General features: G+C 35.3%; 1 protein-coding gene across 1 annotated transcript in view; it reads left to right on the top strand.

The window, feature by feature from the left end:
• The first annotated feature begins 4,015 nt into the window (after positions 1-4,015).
• Positions 4,016-25,095, top strand: part of LOC103593953 (mediator of RNA polymerase II transcription subunit 13-like) — a 93,988-nt gene continuing 72,908 nt past the window's right edge. Inside the window, exons 1-3 of the mRNA XM_008577095.1 lie at positions 4,016-4,040; positions 5,734-5,818; positions 18,198-18,281. Coding sequence (XP_008575317.1) covers positions 4,016-4,040; positions 5,734-5,818; positions 18,198-18,281 — 194 coding nt within the window. The remainder of the gene's footprint in view (positions 4,041-5,733; positions 5,819-18,197; positions 18,282-25,095) is intronic.

Below are 25,095 nucleotides of genomic sequence, written 5' to 3'. Positions count from 1 at the left end.
AATTGTATTTAGTAATGTAACCACTACCACAATCAAGATATGTAACGGTTTCATCACCTCCCAAATTTCCCATGTCTTTTTGGTATTAACCCATCCCACCACCCCATCTCAGGAAACCATTGAGAAGTTTACAGTAGCTTAAGTTTGCCTTTGCAAGGATGTTGTATGAGTCATATAGTATGTAACTTTTTGAGCATGGCTTCTTTTCACTTAGCATTATGAGATTCATTCATATTTTTGCATGTACTGAAAGTTCCCTTTTATTTCTGAGTAGCATCCCATTGTATGGGTGTTCTACTTGTTTGTCCTTCCTTGGCTGAGGGACATTTTGATGGTTTTCAGTTTTTGGCAATTATGAATAAAATCCTTATAATTATTTGCTACAGTTTTTCATGTGAACATGTTATTATACTTGAGTATATACCGAGGAGTGTTTAAGAATATAGGAAAAAACAAACTCAGTTTCTTCTCCTATACTCTCGTAACACAGAATACTTCTGTGACCAAATGTGTGTGGGTCTCCCCCCCGCCCCCCCCAAGCAAGCAATTAATTCTGCAGTGGACACCAGCTGGTGTCCTCTAATTCAATTCAATTTGATGCTACCTGGAGATAACATCAGGTCCCACAGGTTGAGGGCTTAGTCCCACAAGATTGTTCTACACTTCAGATGCCAGTTGCAAGTCTGGGCCTCCAGAACTTTTGACCAACTAACTATAAATATGCGGGTTCCCACAACCCCCTCCTTGGGTTCGATTAATTTGCTAGAGCAGCTCACAGAACTCAGGGAAGCACTTTATTGATGTTTACTGGTTTATTATACAGGATATTACAAAGGATACAGATGAATAGCCAGATGGAAGAGATGCATACAGCAACGTATATGGCAAGGGGCTTGGAGATTTCATGCCTTCTCCGGATGTGCCACCCTCCAGGAACCTTGACGTGTTCAGCTATCTTGAAGTTCTTAGAACTCAGTCCTTCTGGGTTTTTATGCGTGGTTTATCACATAGGCATCTAGGCATAATTGATTAAATTATTGGACATTAGTATATCAGCTCAAACTCCAGCCCCTCTTCCCTCCCTAGAGGTTGGGGTGGGGGAGCTGAAGGGGTGAGGACTCAAAGTTCCAACCCTCAAATCACTTGTTTGGTTCTCCTGACAAGCAGCCCTCATCCTGAGGCTCTGTAGGGGCCCAGCCACCAGTCATTTCATTTCCATTAGTGTACAAAAGACAGTTTTATTACCAGAGGTTCCAAGGATTTTAGGAGCTATATGTTAGGAAACAGGGACTAAGACCAAATACATATTTCATGATATCCCAGAGGGATTGCTGATCTGTATGGCTAGTATATGTTCAACTTTATAAAATATTGCCAAAGTAGTGGGCTGGCCTGTTAGTTCAGTTGGTTAGAGTGCAGCCTTGTAACACCAATGTAAAGGATTTGGTTCCCCATACTGGCCAACCACCAAAAAAAAAAAAAGAAGGAAAAAAAAAGTATTAAATATTGCCCAAGTCAACTTTTCCAAAGTGGCTCTACTATTTTTGCATTCCTACCAGCAGTATATGACAGTTCCAGGTATTCTACTCTGTATGCTCATCAGCACTTAGAATTGTCAGTTTTTCTTTTAAGCCATTCTAATAGTGATATCTCATTGTGATTTTAATTTACATTTTCTTAATGACTAAATGATATTTTGACTATGTTTTCATGTACTTATTTGCTGTTCATATAACTTCTTTGGTGAAGTGTCTGTTTAAATCTTTTGCCCATTTTAAAAATTGTTTTTTTTTCCTTAGGGTTGAGTTTTGAGATTTTTGAAAAACAAATAAACAAAAACCCCCCAAACCCAGTGTATATTGAATACAAGTCCTTGTCAGATATGTGATTTGTAAGTGTTTATTTCCCATCTGTGGCTTGTCTTTTCCATAGCTTATTTTTTGAAGAGCTGCAAGTTCATTTTGATGAAGCCCTGTTTATCAATTCTTTTATGGATTGTGCTTTTGGTGTTAGATCTAAGAAATCTTTGCCTTACCTAAGCTCAAGATTTTTTTCTACATTTTCTTCTTCTTCTTCTTTTTTTTGGGTACACAGGGATGTTCATTAGTTCCACCACTATTTGTTCTGTCTCCATTGAATCGCCTTGGAACCTTTGTTGGGGACAAAAAATTTACAATATATTTGTGTGTTTATTTCTGGACTATCTATTCTGTTGTTCTACATGTCTATCCTTTTTCTAGTACCATGTTGTCTTGTCTATCCTAGCTTCATAGTAAATGTGGAAATAAGGTGATTTAAGTCATTCATCTGTATTTTTCTTTTACCACATTGTTTTGGTTATTCTAGTTCCTTTGTCTTTCCATATAAATATATAGATTGAGCTTCTCTATTTTTATACTACATCCTTCAGAGATTTCAATTGGAATTGAATTGACTCTGTAGATTTGTTTGGGAAGAACTGATAATAATGATTTTTCCAGTTAATGGTCAATTTATTTATGCATTTGTTTATGTCTTATTGATATCTTTTATCAGTTGTAGTTTTCAGCTTATCGATGTTACACATATTTTGTAAGATTTATACCCAAGGATTTCGTGGGTTTTGGTGCTACTGTAAATGATACTATAAACATTTTAATTTCTAATTATTCATTTCAGTATATAGAAATATGATTGTTTTGTGTCTTTTGACCTTATGTTTTGTGATTTAGCTAAACTCACTTTTTGTTCTAGTAGATTTTTTTGTTGATTCTTTAGGATTTTCTACTAGGCAGTTGTGTTGTATGTAGATAGAGATAACTTTATTTCTTCCATACCAATTCATATGCATGCGATTTCTTTTTCTTGCCTTATTGTACTGGATGAGACCTCAAGTATAATGTGGAATAGGAGTGGTGAGAGCAGACATCCTTACCTTTTAGTCTTTTACCATTAAGTATGATGTTAGTTGTAGGGTTTTGGTAATTGTTCTTTTAGTTTAGTTTTTTCTTCTTTAAAAGAAAAAAATCCTTTGTCAGATATATTTAAAAATCATTGAAATCAGGATGAAATTATAATGGTATCTTAAAATTGAATTGGCAGTGCAGCTATTATGATAAAGTTGGCATTGCCTGTGCATGCCCAAACTTGTATAATGTTCCGTATCATATGACTACAGCTGTAAACACCTCAACATTTTAGTTAACAAAGTACTTGAGAACCATTTGAGGAAGAAATAAAAAGTTCTGGCTGTTTTGTCTGAGAACTTTTCTTTGACATCTTCTGATAAGTTCAAGGTAGCACCAACATTAAAACTTGCAAAATGAAATCATTGGAAGCAATTATATGTGAATGAGATATTCTATAAGACAACCAACCTGGTTTCCTCAGTAAGTGAACAGCATGTTTTTAAAAAAGAATAAGCTGTTCTAGGTTAAAGGAGTCTTAGAGACAATTTTTACACCTTGTTTAGAGTCTTCTTTAGAGTATTTTGTAGTAGGATTTGCTCTAAAGTACAATCATCCGTTGGTAATCCACAGGGAATTGGTTCTGGGACTCCTGCTGGCACCAAAATTCGTGGATGCTCAAATCCCTCAGTAGGTCCTGCTTGAACCTGTGGATATGAAAAGTTGCTGTCCTTGTATGTGGGTTCCATATCCGGTATATTTTGTTAAGAAGTTGGTTGAATCTGCAAATGTGGAACCTGTGTATATGGAGAGCTGGCTGTATTTATTGAAAAAAATCTGAGTATAAGTGGACCTGTGCAGTTCAAACCCATGTTGTTCAAGGGTGGACCCCATATATCAAGAAAAACAAAAAGAAAGCAGGGGGGTTGAAGATGATGATGTAATGTTGATAATTTGGTTTAGGAATTTATTGGGGCTTATTATTCTGTTTTCTAGTATATTTGAAGATTTTAAGTATAAGAAGTTAAAAAAAAGTGTCAAATAGGTGTCACCAACTTGGAAGAAAATCCTGGAAATAAGAGTGGAACACTTTTCATAAATTCTGCATCACTAACACCCTTTATGGCACAATGACTGTTATGTGGAAAAACAGTGGTACTAGTGACTGAGTTAACAAGTGATTCAAAAGAACTGGACTTGTAATACTGATGTAGTTGTAGGAATTTTCAACTAATTTATTTTGCTTATATATCCATCTTATATATGCACCATAGTGATATATGATGAACATGCCTCAGTAAGTCTAAAGGAGTTCTTTAAATAATTGTAAAGTGAAAAATTGTAAATGGTAAGAACGGTGTTATAGTTTGTCACCTTCCCCTCTCTCAGTGATTTATAAAATAATGGTGCTTTTTAAAATCGGTGGTGCTTTAGGGTCAGTGAACACATTAGGAAAGAAAAGCAAATTAAGAAGGAGTATTCTTTTTATTGAGATATCAGCTCTCTTTCAAACCCAGAAGAGCTCTGCCCAAAATGTGTGAGAACAGAGATTCATGATACCTTCAGAGAATTGTAGAAAAACTTTTGTATGTTTTGTCTTGAGCAGAGACTATCTGTTGTTAGCAGTAGTGTTTGCCTATTTGCTGTACTTTATTTGCATTTCTGTAGCTATAAATAACAAAATGTTTTTTGACAGAAGTTGCCTTGGGAAAATTTGGTAAATCAGGATTAATCACATAGGAAGGAAAATGAAGTTATCTGACATACCAGGAAAAAATATGCAGTTATATAATTTTTAAAAAGTCTTACAGATAGAAGGCATGAATGTAAATACACTTATTCAATGCTATCTGATTGGAGAATATGAAAATGCATTTTGGTATGTCTATTGTTAAGGTTTAAAAGCATGACAAATACATTCTGGATTTAGTGCATGTTTTAATTCTCTGTCAAAATTTTCTCTGGTGAATGCTTTTTCCCCAAGATAACAGGTAAAAGGGAGAGGACATTTTCTTCTGCAAATGTTTTTATCCTTTCAATTTTTTGTTATCTTAAACTAAAGTTATATAATTTAAAAGGAAATTATCTTCTCTAGGGCATTTTATATCTGTTTACATATTTATGGAAAGAAAAAGAATTTGAGGAATGCATGGGGCATTGTTAGTCTGTTGGATTCTCTTGGTGTTAGAGTTATTTGTGGCTCAATGTTATAACATATTTCAAAGGCAAATATGATATTTCCCAAAATGCCAAATATTAACAAAATTCTGAATTCAGAAAATGAATTTGGTGTTATATAGTAAGATGTAATGTTATGACAGTCTCCCAAAAATTGTGTCCTTAAAATCCCATCTAGATACAACCCTCAAGGCATTTAAAGAAATTTGTGTAATATGACACTTTGGGAAATTTTTTCCTTTTGATTTTCCCTTTGAAAAATGCATATCATAACCTTGGTATTAATTTGTGATATTCTTTTTACCTTTAAGCAGAACTTTAACAAAATAAATCTTTGTGATACTGTTAGGTAGAAAGATTAATTTGAGAATTTCAAATAATTTTAAACTTTGAAGAAGCAGGTTGAGAAGGAAGATCTTTATAGGAGGGGGGACTGTGTATTCATACCTCATATTTCAAAGTCTTTAAAATCAAAACACATTTCCTTTCGGATGTAAGTATTTTAAACTTTGGCAGGTATTTAACTTTCTGTTGTTTGTGTGAGATTTTTAAGCGATTTAAATTAACTCTAACTTTGCTTCAGAAAAATGTTTTAAAAATTTCTTTATTTTTGTTTGGATGTCCTTTTTACTGGTTCTTTTTTTTTTCTTTTTCCTGTTTTTTTTTCCAGTTGTGGAAGAAGGACTCTGGGAAAATGGCCTTTCCTATGAATGTAGGACGCTGCTCTTCAAAGCCATCCACAATCTGTTAGAAAGGTAAGAGAAGGAACAGCATGAGAATGGTTTTGAGACACCCAGTCGCACTGCTAAGATGTTCAGAGTGATTCTTGTAGTTTTCAAAAACTTTTCTTATACAATGATTTCTTGTTAGCTTAAAAATTTAATGATATAAATCTCTTGTTTCTTTTTATATTGGTATAATTTCAAACTTAGGGAAGTTTCAGGAATAGTACAAAGAAGTCCTGTGTATTTCCCACTCCCTGTATTTGCTGTTGTTTCAAATTGACTTGAAGACTCAAGAGCATTGCTTTTTTTAATCCCTGAGTATTTAGTTGTATACAGGCATACCTCGTTTTATTGCGCTTTGCTTTATTGTGCTTTGTAGATACTGTGTTTTTTACAAATTGAAAGCTTGTGGCAAGCGTCTAGCAAGTCTATCTGCACCATTTTCAAATATTTTTAGTAATAAAGTATTTTTTAATTAAAGTATGTGCATTGTGTTTTTTAGACATAATGCTATCGCACACTTAATAGACTACAGTATAGTGTAGACATAACTTTTGTATGCACTGGGAAACCAAGAAAATCTCTTTATTGTGATACTCACTTTATTGTGCTGACTGCTGAACCCTCAGTATCTCTGAGGTATGACTATTTCCTACGCACACTTAATAGACTACAGTATAGTGTAGACATAACTTTTGTATGCACTGGGAAACCAAGAAAATCTCTTTATTGTAATACTCACTTTATTGTGCTGACTGCTGAACCCTCAGTATCTCTGAGGTATGACTATTTCCTAAGGACAAGAATGTCATCTCATATAAGCACAGTATAATTATGAAAATTAGGAAATTTAGCATTGATAAGCGACCCTTTCTACCAAATTTCTCTATTTCTCATTCTGAACTTTGGTTCCTAACCCTGTCATTTAGGATAGACCTAGAGGCCAGCTGTTGTTAAGGTGTAATGTACTTGCAGAAGCATTGATTTTGTTTTAAGAGTTGAGTATTCTTAAGTGTTCTAAATATTTGGCAATTCTCTCTCCCATTGCAAAACAAAACAAAGCAAAATTACACACAAAGTCCCTTCAGGAAAACCGCCAGTAGTCCTTGCTTAAATCAATTATCATTATGGCTGTAAGGCTAATTTTCAAATGTCATCATTCCTTCTGCTTTTATCAGTTGACATTTTATTGTAGGCAATATCTCTTCATTTTCTCCCATTTGTTTATTGGTCTGTCTGCATATCTGTCTATGTATCTATATAAATTTGGACTCATGGATTACTATTTTATTTAGTGGATTATATAATTTATTACTATCATCATTTATTTTGATGCTTAAGTACTTCCATATCTGACCCATGGGAAGCCCCTCCACGATAGCTTGTGTATCCTTTCTTAGTTTTTCTTTTTCTTTCTTGACATTGACAGTTTTGATGAGGTCAGGTCTTATGTTGGCCTCTCAATTTGAGATATTTTTATCATGATTAGATTCAGGTTATGCTTTTTAGTAAAAATACCATAGAAATATAACACCAAGGTCCAGGGTTTGATCCCTGTACCCAGCAGGCCCCCCCTGTAAATTACCGTAGAAGTGGTGGTGTGTACTTCTCAGTGTATAAGAGCAAGTGGCACATGAGGGCCATGTCCCATGATTAATGATTTTACATTTTTGATCACTTGATTGTGATGATGTTCTGTGAGGTTTTTCCACTGTAAATTAATAAGTATTTTTAAACTCTGATCTTTGTCAGTTCTATCTTTGTAATTAGTAAGTAATTTGTGTCCACATACAATGAGATTGTGTAATTACACTGTTTCTCATCAAATTTGCACTTGTTTTAGACTCCGCCAGTAGTCCTTGCTTAAATCAATTATCATTATGGCTGTAAGGCTAATTTTCAAATGTCATCATTCCTTCTGCTTTTATCAGTTGACATTTTATTGTAGGCAATATCTCTTCATTTTCTCCCATTTGTCTATTGGTCTGTCTGCATATCTGTCTATGTATCTATATAAATTTGGACTCATGGATTACTATTTTATTTAGTGGATTATATAATTTATTACTATCATCATTTATTTTGATGCTTAAGTACTTCCATATCTGACCCATGGGAAGCCCCTCCACGATAGCTTGTGTATCCTTTTGACATGTTCATATCATTGTTTCAGCACTTCCTTACTTTCTGGCATAACTATATGCTTCAGGCTCTGAATGGTGTTTTAAGGGGAGAAATAGGCAAGAAAGTACTTTAATGGGAAAAGTTTTCACTTCTCCTGAGTCTGTATATAGTACTTTTAGGTAATCAAAGCTGAAAGAACATTCTAGTTCTATTAAGTTTCTTATGTTAATAGTACTGTTTGCCAGGGTGATATCACTACAGTATCACTGCTTAGGATGCCTGAGCTACAGATGATAAGTTGTGATCTTTTAAGTCACTCAGAATGACCCTTTCTACCAAATTTCTCTATTTCTCATTCTGAACTTTGGTTCCTAACCCTGTCATTTAGGATAGACCTAGAGGCCAGCTGTTGTTAAGGTGTAATGTACTTGCAGAAGCATTGATTTTGTTTTAAGAGTTGAGTATTCTTAAGTGTTCTAAATATTTGGCAATTCTCTCTCCCATTGCAAAACAAAACAAAGCAAAATTACACACAAAGTCCCTTCAGGAAAATGTGGAAAACTTACTGTTTCCATATTCCATAATCTTATGCCCAAATGAAGTTCTTATATCTACACAGTAATTATTGGAACTTTAAACACAATTCTTTTTATATAAAAATTTTAAGTATATGGAACAAAGTGTATATTTTTTAAAATTGTAGTTGACTTTTTTTTTAGATATTGAGATTTATTCCTTTCAGGAGAATATCAATGAATTTGTGGTTGAATTGTATCCTTTTTGGTTTTATATTTTAAATGGTGGCATGTTTGTTTTCTTTGAGAGAAAATTAGAAGAGCAGAAAAATTGGGAGGGAAGAGAAATGCAGATAATTCATTTATTCTGGGCTCATGAATTCAGAATTTGTGATGAAAACTGTTAAGTCCAGGTCAAGTTGAATAATTATTTATAAGAAGATTAATTGTAACAGATGAAATAAAGTTTGGGCTAGTTCTAAAGAACTCTGGGTTAGACCTTGGTTTGATTTCAGGGTCTGTTACTTGGACAGTTACCCTAATCTTACTTAGCCTTAGTTAACATCCTATAAATTAAATATAGGATACTGTGTGCCTTGAATTTTTGTTAGATGATGTATATAATGTGTGCTGCGTAATGCCTGACATATTGTTAATGTCAATAATTATTAATTTTTTTCCCAATAAATTTATTATTTTGCATACTTTGATTTGTATTCTTTTAAATTTAAAGTATCCCAGAGAAGTCTATTTTAATACTCCTATAGGAGTTAATTTTGAAACAAAATAGCTTCTCTTTTATAAAATAATTAATAATCAAGCTCCTTTTGTGCAATTTGTATGGATGACTTGAGATTCTTTTGAAAAATTGTGCTAATCCTTTTGTCCTTTAAAATAATTCTCTCTTTTCATCAAATTTTAATTGATGGTGTTCTATGAATGAAAATTACCCTATGCAGGAAGCAGGAAAGCATTTTAAAGGGTTGTTGTTAGCTCTTTTTATTCATTGTCAACAGAATCTGGAAGGGCTAATACATGCTTGCCCTTTTGTTCTTTCCATAGTTTAGACCATTTGCTGTGGCTTTTTTTTTTTTTAACTGGAAGGGCTAATACATGCTTGCCCTTTTGTTCTTTCCATAGTTTAGACCATTTGCTGTGGCTTTTTTTTTGTTTGTTTTAAATCTATTTACAACCTAAATTTATTGAGATATATTTCATTTACTATCTTGTTCGTGGCAATTTTCTGTTATACCTTTTCATTTCTACTCAGATAAGATCAACTTGGTTGTCTAGTGTGAATGTTGTGAGTTTCTGGTATGAAAGCCAGAATTGAGGTTGTTGAAACAGATTATCAAGAACTGTATCACTTCCAGGATGTCTGTGCTTCCCGAACCATTTTTTCCTTGGTTTTGCATGTTAACAAAGCTTATACAAGTGATTTATTATTTCTGTTTTTTAAAATTAAAAAAAAAATTTTAAGCATAAGGATATGTTTAATTAAAAGGGAATTCCATTTATTACTTTGAGAAGCTCTCACTTATAGGAAAGGAGGAGTCATATAAATCAATCTTCTTTCCAAAAGGCTGTGATTGCTAGTGTATACAGAATGATGTCACTGCAGTGATTTATTAAAAATAATTTCACTATAGAAATTAAGGTAGCATTGTTAATTTCATGCAGAATTGGGTAATTTCATTTCTGTTGATTGGTGCTGGGGTAATACTATATTGATGCCATGTAGAATAATTTTAAATTCTAAAGTAATATGACTTCAGATGTTTTCATCTTTCATTTACTCATTTCTCCTATAACTCTTCAGTATTTGCCTTCACTGTATTATATACTTATAGCCAGGGTTATCTGTCCATCAAAAAAAAAAAAAAAACCAAAACAAAATAAAGCAAAATCACTACTACTTACTCAAGAGCATTTTCTATAAAGATATCAGACAGAGGTAATCTATCTGGCTTTTATTTTATGCATCTTTCCAGGGGCACTTTCTGGAAATTCTTTTTCTCACTGCCTTCCGAGACAGGAGATATTTTGCGTCTCAGCTCTGCCAATTAAGTGATGTGGGCCAGTGACTTAAGCTTGCTGAGCCCCTGTTCTTTCACCTGTAACATGATGGATTGTTTGGCTCAGTACAGTCCCCTTCTTGTTATAAGAGCTCAATAAATGTTTAACTGTTATTAATATTAGCTAAGTATTGATATTACTGTTTTCAGAATTGTAGATAACACTAAACGTTAGTCTCTTTATCTAGCTAATTCTGGAATCCAGTTCTATAATATCCTTTTTCTGTGGTCATCCATCCTCTCCTTGAATACTTCTGATTATTTGAGCACAGCTTCCTGAAGAAGTTTTTTTTTTTTTTTTCATCTTCAGAGAGTACTCGGTGTTATAAAGTCTTTCTAACACTGAGCCCATCCTCTCCTTGAATACTTCTGATTATTTGAGCACAGCTTCCTGAAGTTTTTTTTTTTTTTTTTCATCTTCAGAGAGTACTCGGTGTTATAAAGTCTTTCTAACACTGAGCAGAAATCAGTTTTCCTGTAACTTTATCTTAATTCTGTCCTTTGGGGTCATACATATAACTCATCTAATCCTGCTTCCATGTGGTAGCCTGTATGATACCTTGGTCTCCTCTGAATTTATTCTTTCCTCTTTCATGGTTCTCATCATGTTATGTTGAATTCCCCACCTCCCCTTGCCAGCCTTCCAGATATCCCTCTAGTTGGTCTCATTCTCTTCATTTGCCACTGGCCTACTTAAAGATGTCATAAGTGTTTCATGAAGTATTTCAGTGGCCTCTTTCATCAGTCAGGTCAGGTTCAGGTATGCTGCAGTAGCAGAAGACCGGAAAGATATTACTGGCTCATAACTGTAGAGGTTTATTTCTTGCTTGTGTCGCATGTCCATTGCGAGTCATTTACTGCGGTACTGCTTCATGTCCTCTTCTGTTCAGCACGTAGGCTGGCTGGGCAGCCTCTTTCTAAGACTTGCTGGGCTCCTAGTAGAGAGCAAAGAGCAATGGCAGAACACATGGTAGACCATTGACAACGTCTTTTCAGAAGTGGTATATGCTATTTCTGCTCACATTTCATTGGCTAAGACATTTACCACCAAGCTTAAAGTCCAGTGAATAACAAAATATCATCTGTCTGTGAAAGATACCAGAGTCACATGGCCAAGCTTGATGTCAGTGGGAGAGAGAGGGATAGCATATATTTGGGAAAAGAATACATCAGTCATACCATTTAATTGAGGCATTTCCCCCTTCTAATAATTAATCCTCCAGACAGCTGTCTGTAATGTCACTGAAACACAGATACATTTCTGAAACACATGTATGGATGGATTTATATATGTTTTTTTGAAATTTTGAGCTATATTGGCTTCTTCTGGTATTTTCTTCATCTTTGATTTCTTAGTCTGAATTTCAGTATCTGAGAGTGTTTAGCTATTCTAAATTTTATATTTTTTAGATCATACAGTCAATGTTTATTTTTTCTGTCTTTTGAGAAAGTAAGTATGCTTCCTATTTTCTTAATGACCGATTTGGCAAAATGCCTAGAATGATAAAATACCATTAATTTAGTTTTTATTTACATAGGATCTCTGCTAATTTGACTTGACTCTCCCTTTTTTTCCTCCTTCTTGTTCTTTCCCTCTCTTTTTCTCCTCCCTGTGCTTTCTAATAAAGCACTAGTTCGGACTGTACTTCATCAGTCTTTTCAATTTAGTGAAATTTGATTATGTATTTATAATGAAATTCTCAAAGGTTATACTTTATATTTTAAGTTTAAGTTGTCTCAACTAACCTCCTCATTACCAGAAAATTACTTTGACTGTGAATAGATTATGGAAAACAAAAACCTGCAGTAATTTTTCAGGAGTTCCTTCATTTGGCATTTCTAATATTGCAGATTTGATGGCTATTACTCTTACGTTATTATAGTTGGTATAAGTTTTGATAGTATATCATTTTCTTCTCACCTAACTCTATCAAAATGAAGTAAAACATTGGGTTGAAAAGTTTTTGAAAAAGTCAAGAAATGTGTATAGTCCAACAACTTAGAGTTTTTATCGTTGCTTCATGATTTGCACCACATTTGGGACTTATGAAAATCTTGCATTTGGTAGATTTGTAGAAATACTTAAAATGCCTGGCATCATGCTGTCAAATTGGCATTTGGTGTGATAGTGTATATTTTAGTTTTTATGGTCTTAAGATTTTAGTAAAAAACATGTAAGCTAATTTATTTTTTATTTTTTAATTTTTTTGTGGATGGCCTGTATGGGGAACTGAACCTTTGACCTTGGTGTTACAGGGTCTAACCAACTGATACATACGCTAATTTTGATGGAAAGCTATTTTTTTTCTCTAAAATGTCAATTATTGCTTTGCACACAATAGAAGATTACATAGGTCTTTTGAAGCTATTATGCTCCATCATGTCCACGCTTATTTAGGGAGACTTTAATCTGTGGATATTTGACATTTATAAAACATAATGGCTCTTCAGAGTAGTCCATTGGTGCTGCTTTACTGATGGGTTGTCAGCATATTCACCCCACAGTAGTTTATAGGACAGCTGTAAAATTACCTTTGGCCCAGAGCTTCTTGGTTTGCCAAAAGCCGGTGTTTATTTAGATATAAGCTATTTTATTTGGAAAAGTACAGTGAAAATATGTGGAGAAAATTGGAATTATGATAACAATAACATTGTATTTGTAAATTCCTAGCTTTCAATGTGTTATGGTATTGTGATCCAATAGAAGTGATTATCAAAGGGCAAATGAGCAATGTCCTTGGATGTGGTGGTTTAGGGATTTCCAGATAATAAATATATTAACTAGAGCATGGTGGTAGATATAGCCCTACTTGAATAAATGGTAATATAATACTGCAATATTGAGTCCTTGGTATAAAGCAATAACAGGAGCAAGAAATGAGTAGTCAGTAAATTCCCATTTTATTGAAATGCCACAGTGTGCAGTTCTCTAAAGTAGGAGAATGAGTCTTCAACCTAAGGGGCATATACTTTAATGGGAGAGAGGGTAGAAACATTACCGACACAAGTGACTAAAACCACATATCTAATTGTAAATGTCTAGAAAGAAACATGTTCACCCTAAAACTAATTAGTGTGTGTGAATGTATTTATTTAACAAATTTTTTTTGTTGTTGTTGGGTAGTTGGAGAGTGGGATTAGACAAAAAATTGGAAGCTAGAGGAGAGATACAATTCTTTGGAATTGCATTACAGTGGAGATTTCAGGTCAGGCTAGCCTTGTAAAAGAGCCTAACCTTATAGGCATTTTGGAGAGGTTGGCAATAATAGGGCTTGCCTGGCTAAAGGTGACTGCAGCCACCAGGGCATAGTAGGAGCCCAAAGTAATGAAGATGCAGGGATCAGTTGGAAAATATTTCTTCAGACCCCCCAATTTTGCAGTTTTATTTTATTTTGTTCATTTTAATTAATTAATTTAGGGTGGCTGGCCAATATGGGGATCCAAACCCGTGACCTTGGTGTTGAGGCTGTGCTCTAACCAACTGAGCTAACTGGCCAGCTTGCCTCATTTATTTTATTTTGTTGGGAATTGGGAGCATTGCCCATTGCCATTTCTAGGAAGGAGACTTCTTTGCATACATGTGTAATATACTTTGGAGTGGTGAGGTAAAGGCTTTGATGCTGGTGAAGATGTTATGATAGGAAGTTATATAAAACCTTCGTTAATGTGAGCAGCTCTGTAACTAGATAACATTAAGGTTCAGTTTGGTTGAGGGTATAGTAGAGAGACATTATCCTTGGATTTGTTAATCTATGAAAACTATTATACCCACATAATTTGAGGGGTACAGAAGGAGCCAGAACCAGAAGTGAGCTCCATCTGTACCTCCCAACTGTCCCATCTGGGAAATGACTTGCTGTGGCTGCTGCTGTGGCACTTGTAATCTTATATCAGGTCTGCCCGTGGCTTTGGGATTAGAGATTAGGGCTTGCCAACTTTGGAATCAGGTTGCGTTTGCAGTTAATTATTCAGAGCCATATGGCATGACACAGAAACATTAGGTACAAGCCTGCACGCACATGTGCGTGTGAAAACACACACACACACACACACACACACACACACACACAAAAAAAACCAAAAAACCTGATTTCATTTTCATTTTTCAGCAGCTGTTTCTTTTCTTCTTGAGCCAGTGATTTTTGGGAGGTGGTAGAGGGGTTGGAAAGAGAAATAATTTCCTAGTACTATTGCTTAAAGAACATTTGAAATATCTGGCATCACATAGCGATCTTGCAAGATAATATTGTACTGTTTTACAGAATTAAGTCATATGTTACTAGAGAAGTACTTTTGAAAATCTCAATAATAAAGACTGGGGTTACTGAGTGGACAAGCAGGTTAACTAATCCGTGTTCTTAGCACTATTTATGATGTTGATTTGAATCAATTTTTGGCAGATGGAGTGTGTCTGCTAGGTTTATTTATTTTTGAAGTTAAATATAAATTTTGCCCCTAATAAAATAAAATAAAATAAAATAAAGGTTGATAGAATATGAAAGGGGGAATTATATTTCTGATATAATTTTGTATCTTAGAATTATTTCTCTTTAAAAGATTTGCTTAATTATGTTCTTCAAATATAGTTGAATCATTTAGGCAGTAGTGTTAGTCTCCTAAACATTTTTAGCATCTGTGTGATTCCCTACATGTTGAGTATCTGCTATGATTTCAGTCTGCAGTGGGAGTTGGTGGGCTATAAAGAGGTGAAATATATAGATTTTTTTCTGTCAAACACTGAGTGAGAATACATATACATGAGAAAATTCAAATAACACTTCAAAGCTACCTGTGATTAGTTGTTATAAACAAGAGAAATAACAGCATTACGTTATGAATAGGAAATACTCCTTGGTGTATAGCATTCATTTCTCAGATATTATTGAGCACCTACTGGGATAGAGCAGAATGTAAAGTATATTACTTAATAGGGACTTAAATATTTGTTGAATATTATCAGTGATTAAGAAAGGTAGTGTGTCTGCCCCCAAAGAGCAATGTTTCATGGGGAAGTGAACCATAGAAATGAATTATTATAGCTCAGTGGTGAAAGTGCTGATTTCTAGATGTTAGAGTACTGTTCAGGCTTGATCTGGGACAGAAAAGATGAATACAATTTAAATTAGAGGAGAAGAGAGAGCATGGGACAAGAAAGGGATTCCTGGTATTTAGTATGGAAATTCTTAACCTAGGATCTGCTTCATAGAGTTCACTAACCTTAGGGAATTGTGCGAAATATTTTGCTCTTCCATTCATTTTGGGGGGAAAAAATTTATTATCGCTTTCATTAGATGATGATGATGATGATTTACCATAGCTCCACAATCCCAAAATGATTGAGAACCAAGGACGTAGTACCTTAGTATAGTCTGCTGTTGAGTCACCGTACTCCCATCTACCAAATAGGTGGTGGAACTGCCTTCCTTAGCAAAGACACACCTCTTCCTCTCTCATTTTCTCCCATAACTTAAAGTACAAAAACACCAGATGGAAATACTTTCTGTACTGCCTAACCTTGGAGGGAGTGTGTGTGTGTGTGTGTGTGTGTGTGTGCGTGTGTGTGTGTCCTCCCACCCTGATTCCAGTAAGAATGAATATTTTTTAAAAAAATGGTATTTCTTAAGTGAGGATGTATGTTACTAGATGACAATGTTTAGTGGTTGATGTGATTCCAGACCAGTTGCATACCCTATTGCATTCATTCTAAGCATTATTGATTTTAAGATACAACTTCAATCTAAATGTCTTTTGGAGAATAAAGAAATGCTATCACATTAAATAGACCGATTAATTAGAAGGTGCGTGTGTATTTAAGAAATGAGGAAAGAATTGAGGAAATGAGACAGCATGTAAGTGTTGGTATATGGTGATAGTTAAATGTTCCTGGCTCTGTGATAAGATATACCCGGGCTTGATAGCAGCTCCACTGTTGATTACATGTGTAACCTTGGCTAGGTGACATTCTCACTGGGCTTCAGCTTCTTCATCTGTAGAAACTGACATTTTAACACCCATCTCTTATTGTTATTACAAGAATTAAGTGAGATACTGTGCCTGGTAGTCAAAGGTGGTAGTGATGGTGGTAATAGTGATTCTAGTAGTAGTTATTGATAGTTTAATTGGAGGAAGGAGCCTGATATCAAATTTTGGAGTTTTTAGTGGAAACATCTATCTATGCATGTGTAGTTTAGCTAAAAGATATAATTAAGTCTCTTAGCTAGTGAATAAACCGTAGAGCTACTTTTTCAGTTTTTCTTCTTGAGTACTTTCTCCTAGGGTGGGTATTTCATATTTCCTATTCTAAATTTAATGTGGTCATATAGTCTTTAATGCTAAAAAGTATATTTGTTTAACTTATAAGCATATTGGGTTACTTTGAAAATGATTTTCTTCACTGTGAGCAAGAAAGATTGTTCAAATGTAGGAATTCATTTTCAAAGTAAAACCAGTTAAAAGCCGGTGACTTTTTAATGCCCAGTGTTCCAAATTGACTGTGACCAAAGAGAGTTACATTATGGCCAGCAGAAACTATTGCCATTTACTAACCCACCTAAGCTCTAATGAGTTAGGTGAGTGCTTGAATTGTTTCCATCCTCCTTGATGGTGTGGAAATTATAGAGACAAGAGCCACATGCAGAATTGCCTGAATATTGAATAGAGAATTGCTATATAGCTCTTTTACTCGTAGGTAGAACCTTGTATAGAATTACATCCAGCTTTCTGACAGCTTTTCATATAAAATAAGTATAATTTCATTGAGTAATGTTAGAGATTACTGTATCATCAATTCCAAAGTGCACATTTTCTCTCAGATTCTTGTACGGTACTTTTAAAATCAGGGATATGCTTTACAGTTGATGGCATTTCACAATTGGCCATATGGCAGTTATGAAATAGTTGTCATTTGCTTGCACGTGAGTGAACTTGGTCATAACTGTCTGTATTGATGCCACTTCAATGGAATTATATGCATTATTGGTATTATTTGAATTGGGTTCAATTAGTATTTAACATGTCTTCAAAAAGAGTACCCTGTGATTTGACATGGAAACACAATGTATATAAATGGCACAGAAATAGAAGCAGGGCACAACTTAGATTAAGTAAAGCAGATATACGTTATTGAAGACATTACTGCAATTCCTTATATTCTTGCAAATCCATAACCAAAATGCTTTATCATGCCTATAAAAGGAAAAAAAACCTGAGTATAAGAAACTGTGTTATGTTTTTGCTACTGAGATCCTTGCTAAAGGATAGTCTATCATATGCCAAGAAGAAAACACAGCATTTAAACTTGCAAAATGGGTGTCAGTGACTTGGAAGAGTATCTCTGAGGTACTCTTAAAAATGCTACATTCCTAACATCCTTGATGACCCAAGAATTGAAGTCATGCAGAAGTGTGATTAGTCTTGAAGTAATTCCGAAGCTTAAGAAGTTTTAGGAATACATCAACCAATTTATTTTGTTTCTTTTTTTACAATTTTTACATGGGCATAAAAGTCTATGCCCAAAGTCAGAGAGTTCTTTCAGTTAAGTGTAAAGTACCAATTTTAAGTGATAAGAAAACATTTTTTTGACAGTTTGGTGATGTGTTTATTTTGCGTGGTGTATCTCATCTGGGATTATTGATTTGGTGATTTGCTAATTTGTTATTGAAACTCTAAAAGTAATTCTTGATGTAATTATTGTAGGTGTCTAATGGATAAGAACTTCGTTAGGATTGGGAAATGGTTTGTCCGACCCTATGAAAAGGATGAAAAGCCAGTCAACAAAAGGTGAGTCTTCAGGATACCCTTGGCTTTTTGTTTTCTTTTGCTTGACTACAGTTACCTTGGGGGAAGAGTTGGGTGGGGAAAGCAGCTTATTTATTTCATAATAATGTTCATAGTTTATTTTTTTAAATTTAATTTAATTTAATTTTTTTTTTGTCCTGTTTGAGACTGGCCGCACCGCGCTCAGCCAGTGAGCGCTGTGAGCGCACCGGTCATCCCTATNAAATTTAATTTAATTTAATTTTTTTTTTGTCCTGTTTGAGACTGGCCGCACCGCGCTGAGCCAGTGAGCGCTGTGAGCGCACCGGTCATCCCTATATAGGATCCGAACCTGGGGTGGGAGCGCTTCTGCGCTCCCAGCGCCGCACTCTCCCGAGGGCACCACGGGCTTGGCCCTTAATGTTCATAGTTTAGATGAACTAAAATAAATTCCTGGATCACAGTGTTATTAAATACTGTATTATTAAGTTTTTGTTGAATGTTAAAAATGGGACTAGAAAGGTGATTGTCAATATACTCATCTGTAAACCACACTTTACCACATATTTAGAATTGAGATATTCTTTTTTTTAATTTTCATTATTCTTCTTCATCGTCCTTCCTTAAAGTATTATATGGCATGACTTTAGAAACAGTCAGGTGAATTAAAATGGTGACAATTTTTATAGAATTGTTTGCCCCTTAAAGTAGGTTAACACACTCCTGAGTATTGTAAAACTAGGACTGTGATACTTATCTAAATACTCCTAAACTTTTAGCCATCATTTATGATATTTGTGGGTTTAAATGCAGTCCTTGATACTGAACAAGCATAGAATTTTAGATCAATCAAACCAGAATTTAAAAAACAAAACCCTCAAAATCTAATATCTACTTCACCTACCTCTGAACATAGCATGCACATAGAGTCATACACTGATGGTGATTATTTAATTTTTGAAGGGCAGAGTATACCGTCATGATTCTGTTTTGCTATCAGTGTGCTTGCCCTAAACTAAGGGTCCCAGCTGTTGGCTGAATATTAGAACTTTTGAAGTCTTATATAGTATTCTTAATGTTAGGCCTTTTCTGTTCTTTGCTAGAATTTTAGCTGGCAACTCCTGCCCCTTTTGGAACCTTTACTCTCTTAACTTTATTAGTTTGTTCCAGAGATTTAATTAGTAGCCTTCTCCCTAACCTGTCTTAAAGCTTTAATGAAGTGGTTTTGGAATCTCCTTATTTTTTTTTTTTTTCTTTTTTGTCTCTTTTTTCGTGACCGGCAACGGATCGCAACCCTCAGTGTTGCGCCCGGACCGGACCGGGACCGGCAACGGGATCGCAACGCTCGGTGTTGCCCCCGCCCCTTGCTCAGCCAGTGAGCAGCCAGTCTGTATGTGGGATCCGAACCCTCGGCGGGAGTGCCGCCGCGCTCTCAAGCAGCGCACTGCCCCTACAGTGCGCCACCGAGCCGGCCCCTGGAATCTCCTTATTTTTTTTTTTTCTTTTTTGTCTCTTTTTTCGTGACCGGCAACGGATCGCAACCCTCAGTGTTGCGCCCGGACCGGACCGGGACCGGCAACGGGATCGCAACGCTCGGTGTTGCCCCCGCACCTTGCTCAGCCAGTGAGCAGCCAGTCTGTATGTGGGATCCGAACCCTCGGCGGGAGTGCCGCCGCGCTCTCAAGCAGCGCACTGCCCCTACAGTGCGCCACCGGGCCGGCCCCTGGAATCTCCTTATTAACCAAACCTAATTTATGAAAATTTGCACCCCCCCCACCCCCCATTAGATAAATCAGGGTCTGACAATTTTCTTTGCCAAATCACCATGAACATCTTTGACATATTTTCTCTTTTTAGTACATTCAAAATCCTTTAGAGTTTATAAAAACTTATATAGAGCTTAGGTATTATGTATATCAAATTTTACCTGAAAAGGATAATAATGTATTTAGAAAGGTAGAAATGTGTATGGGTGTGTAAAAGTGTGATTCCGTTTACTGATACTTTGATGGAGCAGCACTTTTTTTACGTATATTGATTTGACCTAACAATGTGTTGCATGGATATTTATTTTTAATCATAGCAATTTTCTTAACTTTACAAAGGACTTAGATTTTCTGAATGGTTAACATTTTGGCTTTTATATTTATCAATCTGCATGGTTAAATATGTAGCACTTTAGCACAATGATCTTATTTAACATTCTTAGTATGCCTCCCCATGCGTAGCATAGATTCTCACAGCTGGTCACCGGTGAATTTCTTTATGAACCGGTCATAAAGCTTTTGATCATCAGGTATAGGTATTTGTGTGATGATTTGACAGCCACTTGGGGATGAAGAGGAAATGTAGAAATACAATAGGAATCGAAGGAGTAATGATTAGTGTATTAATAGTAAAAATATCATTAAAAAGTCAAATGTATTTATCAATCTGTGTTCTGTAGAGTTTTGTATATTTTTACATTTCGTTTAGATTCCAAATGTCTTCATAACTTTAGCAAGCCAGATGTAAATAATACATGTAATATATCTGGATATTTGACTTGATCTAACTCAGAGGCTGCTGATCTCTGAGCAATGTAATTGAATTATTTTTAGACTTTATATTCATAATTGAATGTAGAACTTTGTTTTCTTGTAGTGGAGAAATGTTAATAATTCTGAAACAATATTTCAGAAGGAGTTAACAATTAGAAAAAATTTAAACCAAAGATGGATTTAAAACATTGGCATTTCCTATAATAAAACTTCATTACGTGTGATGGCTTTTTCCCCTTTTATTGTTGGAGTGGAAAATAGAATCTCTTGTTGGATGTTGAAATAAGATCTCAGTGGTCAAGTCATTTTGGAAGGACAAAGTGATGCCGTGGAGGAGGGCATTTAGAATTAGAAGGGATTTAGGTTCATATCTTATTCCTTTCCTTACAAATTGTTTGATTTTGAGCAAGTTTTTTAGTTTTTTTTGAGCTTAAATTTTCTTGATGGGTTTTATTTTTTTTTTCCTTTTATTTATTTATTTATTTTTGCTGTTACTGAGCTGAAAATTACTAAGAGGGCTATGGTGAAGATTAAATGAGGTAATTTATGTGGCAGTTAATAACTTAGTTTAGAAAAAGTAGAAATGAGTAAAGTTAATTTTCCTTAAGTTTATTTTTTGTACATATCAGTTTAAGTGGTCAATGGAGAGCCCCATGCTAAACAAATTTCATGTGCAAATTAATGTTTTAGAAATGCTCTTATTTGATTCCATTGGACACAGATAAAAGGAAGATGCTTAATAGAATAATATTCTAAATATAAAGAACATAATGGTAGCATATAGATACTTTTGTTCAATAGATCAGAAATATGATTTAACAGTGCATATTTTAGGTAACAAATAATTCTAATTTATGACTATATTGATGAATGGGTTAGATTAATAGCATATGATTTATTGTGCTATAATTTCTCTAAGTATTGACAGCAAACGAAATCATTTGCTTGTAGACTGTAAAAGAGTTCTTAATGTTTGATATGTGATGCTGTTCAGGATAATTCTAAGAAATACATATATTAATATTTAATAAATATATATACACACATACATACATACACATACATGTACATGTTTGACTAGGTAAGTTCAAAAAGATAATAAAAATTTGCTTTATTATTTTTTCTCTGTATGGACATATCATTTGTTATTTATATCCTTGGAAAATAGAGAAAACTTTGGCTTTATACTAAAGAGTTGTGACAACTAAAATAAAACATAAAAATTTCTGGTTTTTGTAAGGTATATGTTGAATATGCTTACAAACAAACTGGTGAAAAATAAATTCTTTTAAAATCATTAGAAATTATGCTGATTATGGAGGTTCTTTCTATTGGAAAGGTATTTGTTTTTTAATTTACCTTAGTTTCAGCCCACATTCTGTTACTGCAGATTTGAAATCTAAACACGTTAGTCTTTGAATGCCATTTTTATGCAAATTAATTGGTTGCCTCCAATAACAGTTTGGACCTTTAATCTTTTCTGGTATCAGGTGTACAGAAGCTAGATTAACACAAATATGAACCAACTTATTCATTTTTTGAATTGATTAGCCATCACTTTCTCATGGACAAACCTGTCCTGCTCTTGGATGATACTCCAAAGAGCCTCACATACTTTCACATATTCTATTTACTTTTGTATGTGCCTTTAGCACATACTGCCCCTTCCCATTCTCCCACTGGAAGGATATTATTTAGACTGTGTTTTTGTGTTGTTTCATCTGGATATTTTCTCTTCTCTTAAGCCTGGAATTATTTCTTTAATTTCCGTTTTGTGTTCTTACACTACCTAACATACATATTCAAGAAACGTGCATACCTTTTAGGTTTAATAGAAAAGAGTGAATTTTGTGTAACAAGATATACGTAATGCCAGAAATATTTTGATGTAGGAGAATTTTTTTTAGCATTTTAAAACTTTCCTTTCCCCATCCTCTCCTTTCTCTCCACATCTCACCCTTACCTCCATCCTTCTCTTTCTCTGCAAACTCTGGTAGAACCCAATCATCAGTTACCTCCCTTCTAGAAATGCCCAGATGAGAAGGCAGGGAAGGGATCCCTACTGTAGAGGGTGAGCAGACACTTCCAATGTGAAAGGTAAGGGGAGTCTCTGTAGTGCCCAGAAAAATAAGATTAGTTCCTATAATTTTTCAGTTTTCCTCATAAATTTACTTTGCACATGTGGTGCCTTTTGCCACATACCTGTTAATAAAGGCTAGCTGATGGGAAATACATTAAAGAATATTAATGGGACAATTTGGGTTTATCTAATCATGCGTAAGAGTTTTAAAGCTTTTTTTTTTAAGGTAAATCTATAAAATGTGTAGTTATTTTCTGCTAGTTTATCTGATGGAATTAGATATATCAAAAGATATCATTCTACTTGAATGTATAGTTGGTCCCCGACTTAACAGTGGTTCCACTTATGATTTTTCTACTTTATGATGATGTGAAAGCAATACACATTCATCAGAAACTGTACTTCGAATTTTAAGTTTTGATCTTTTCATAGACTAGCAATATGCCATATGATACTCTCTTGTGATGCTGGGCATCAGCACCATTGAGTTGCAGTTCCCTTTCATCCACGTAATCACCAGGGTAAACAACCTACATGCTACAGTGTACTGTGTTGTCAGATGATTTTGCCTAATTGTAGGCTGACGGGAGTCTTTTGAGCATTTTTAAGGTAGGCTAGGCTAAGCTATGATATTTGGTAGGCTAGGTGTATTAAATGCATTATTGACTTATGATATTTTCAGTGTACCATGGGTTTGTTGGGATGTAATCCCATCGTAAGTCCCGGAGCATCTGTATTTGGGAATTGTTTGAAAAGAGAGAAGAGGGATTAGGTTAGAATCTTGGATAACATCAGCATTTACAGAATGGATTAAGTACATAAAGGAGACTGCAGGGTCAACTAGAAATGAGAATCAAGAGAGACTGGTGTCACCAAAACCATGGAATGTTAAAGTTTCAAGATTAATTAGCTGTTTGTCATAGAGGCCCTATAAAACACGTACTAAAAGGATGGTTAGATTTGGCAATTATGCAGTGATGGTGACAATAACACGGGCAGTTTCAGTGGAGTGAAATTTAGATTGCAGTAGCTTGAGTTATAAATGGGAGTTGAAGTGAAGATACTGAGTGTAGAGTTCTTGTCATATTTATTACAAGTAGCTGCAAAGTAAAAAAAATAACTGGATTCCAGGCATGGAGAAGACAAACATTTAACAAGGGCCTATGATAAAACTAAGTAATTAATAGCTATGGTTTTTTAAAAGTATCTTCCATGTACCAGGTACTTTGCTGTGTACTTTCACAAACATGCATAGAAGAGAGAATGTTAAATTAAAAAATGGGTTCAACCATAATTGATGATAAACAGCCATATGCTCTCTAGGCAGCTCATTTAGTTTTTTTTCTTTCTTTTCTGTTTTCTTAATAACCCAAAAGAAGTTATGACTATTAATTTTTATTTTTCATTTGTTCTATTAGGGGTCTAAACAGTATACACCAACATCAATCATTGATTTCTATATTTTAAGATAGAGTATGTTTATTTTTATTTATTTTTTGTGACTGGTAAGGGGATCGTAACCCTTGGCTTGGTGTTGTCCGCACCGCGCTCAGCCAGTGAGCACACCGGCCATCCCTATATAGGATCCGAACCTGTGGCCTCGGTGCTCCTAGTGCCGCTGCGTTTTTCAGAGCTGCACTCTACCGAGTGAGCCACTGGGCTGGCCCAGATAGAGTATGTTTAAACATACATTGTCTACTATCAATAAGGATTTTTTTTTCCTTTTTGTCTTTTTTACTGACCGGTAACGGGATCGCAACCCTCGGTGTCGCGCCTGTACCGGGGACCGGCAACGGGAACGCAACCCTCGGTGTTGCGCCCGCAACACGCTCAGCCAGTGAGCGGGAACCGGTCTCCACATGGGATCCGAACCCTCGGCGGGAGCGCCGCCACGCTCCCAAGCGGCGCACTCTCCAGTGTGCCACCGGGCCGGCCCTCAATAAGGATTTGAAATACCTTACAGTAAGAGATATAGCTTGTTTTTTATTTTATTTTATTTTTTTGTCTTTTTTTTTTTTCGTGTCCGGCAACGGATCGCAACCCTCAGTGTCGCGCCCGTACCAGACCGGGGACCGGCAACGAGATCGCAACCCTCGGCGTTGCTCCCGCGCCTCGCTCAGCCAGTGAGCGGGAACCGGTCTGTATGTGGGATCCGAATCCTCGGGCGGGAGCGCCGCCGCGCTTCCCAAGCGGCGCACTCTCCAGTGTGCCACCGGGC

Source organism: Galeopterus variegatus, unplaced genomic scaffold, assembly GCF_000696425.1.
Source record: "Galeopterus variegatus unplaced genomic scaffold, G_variegatus-3.0.2 Scaffold1450, whole genome shotgun sequence".
In the NCBI taxonomy this organism is placed as follows: domain Eukaryota; kingdom Metazoa; phylum Chordata; class Mammalia; order Dermoptera; family Cynocephalidae; genus Galeopterus; species Galeopterus variegatus.
This window is presented reverse-complemented; position numbering and strand designations above follow the sequence as displayed.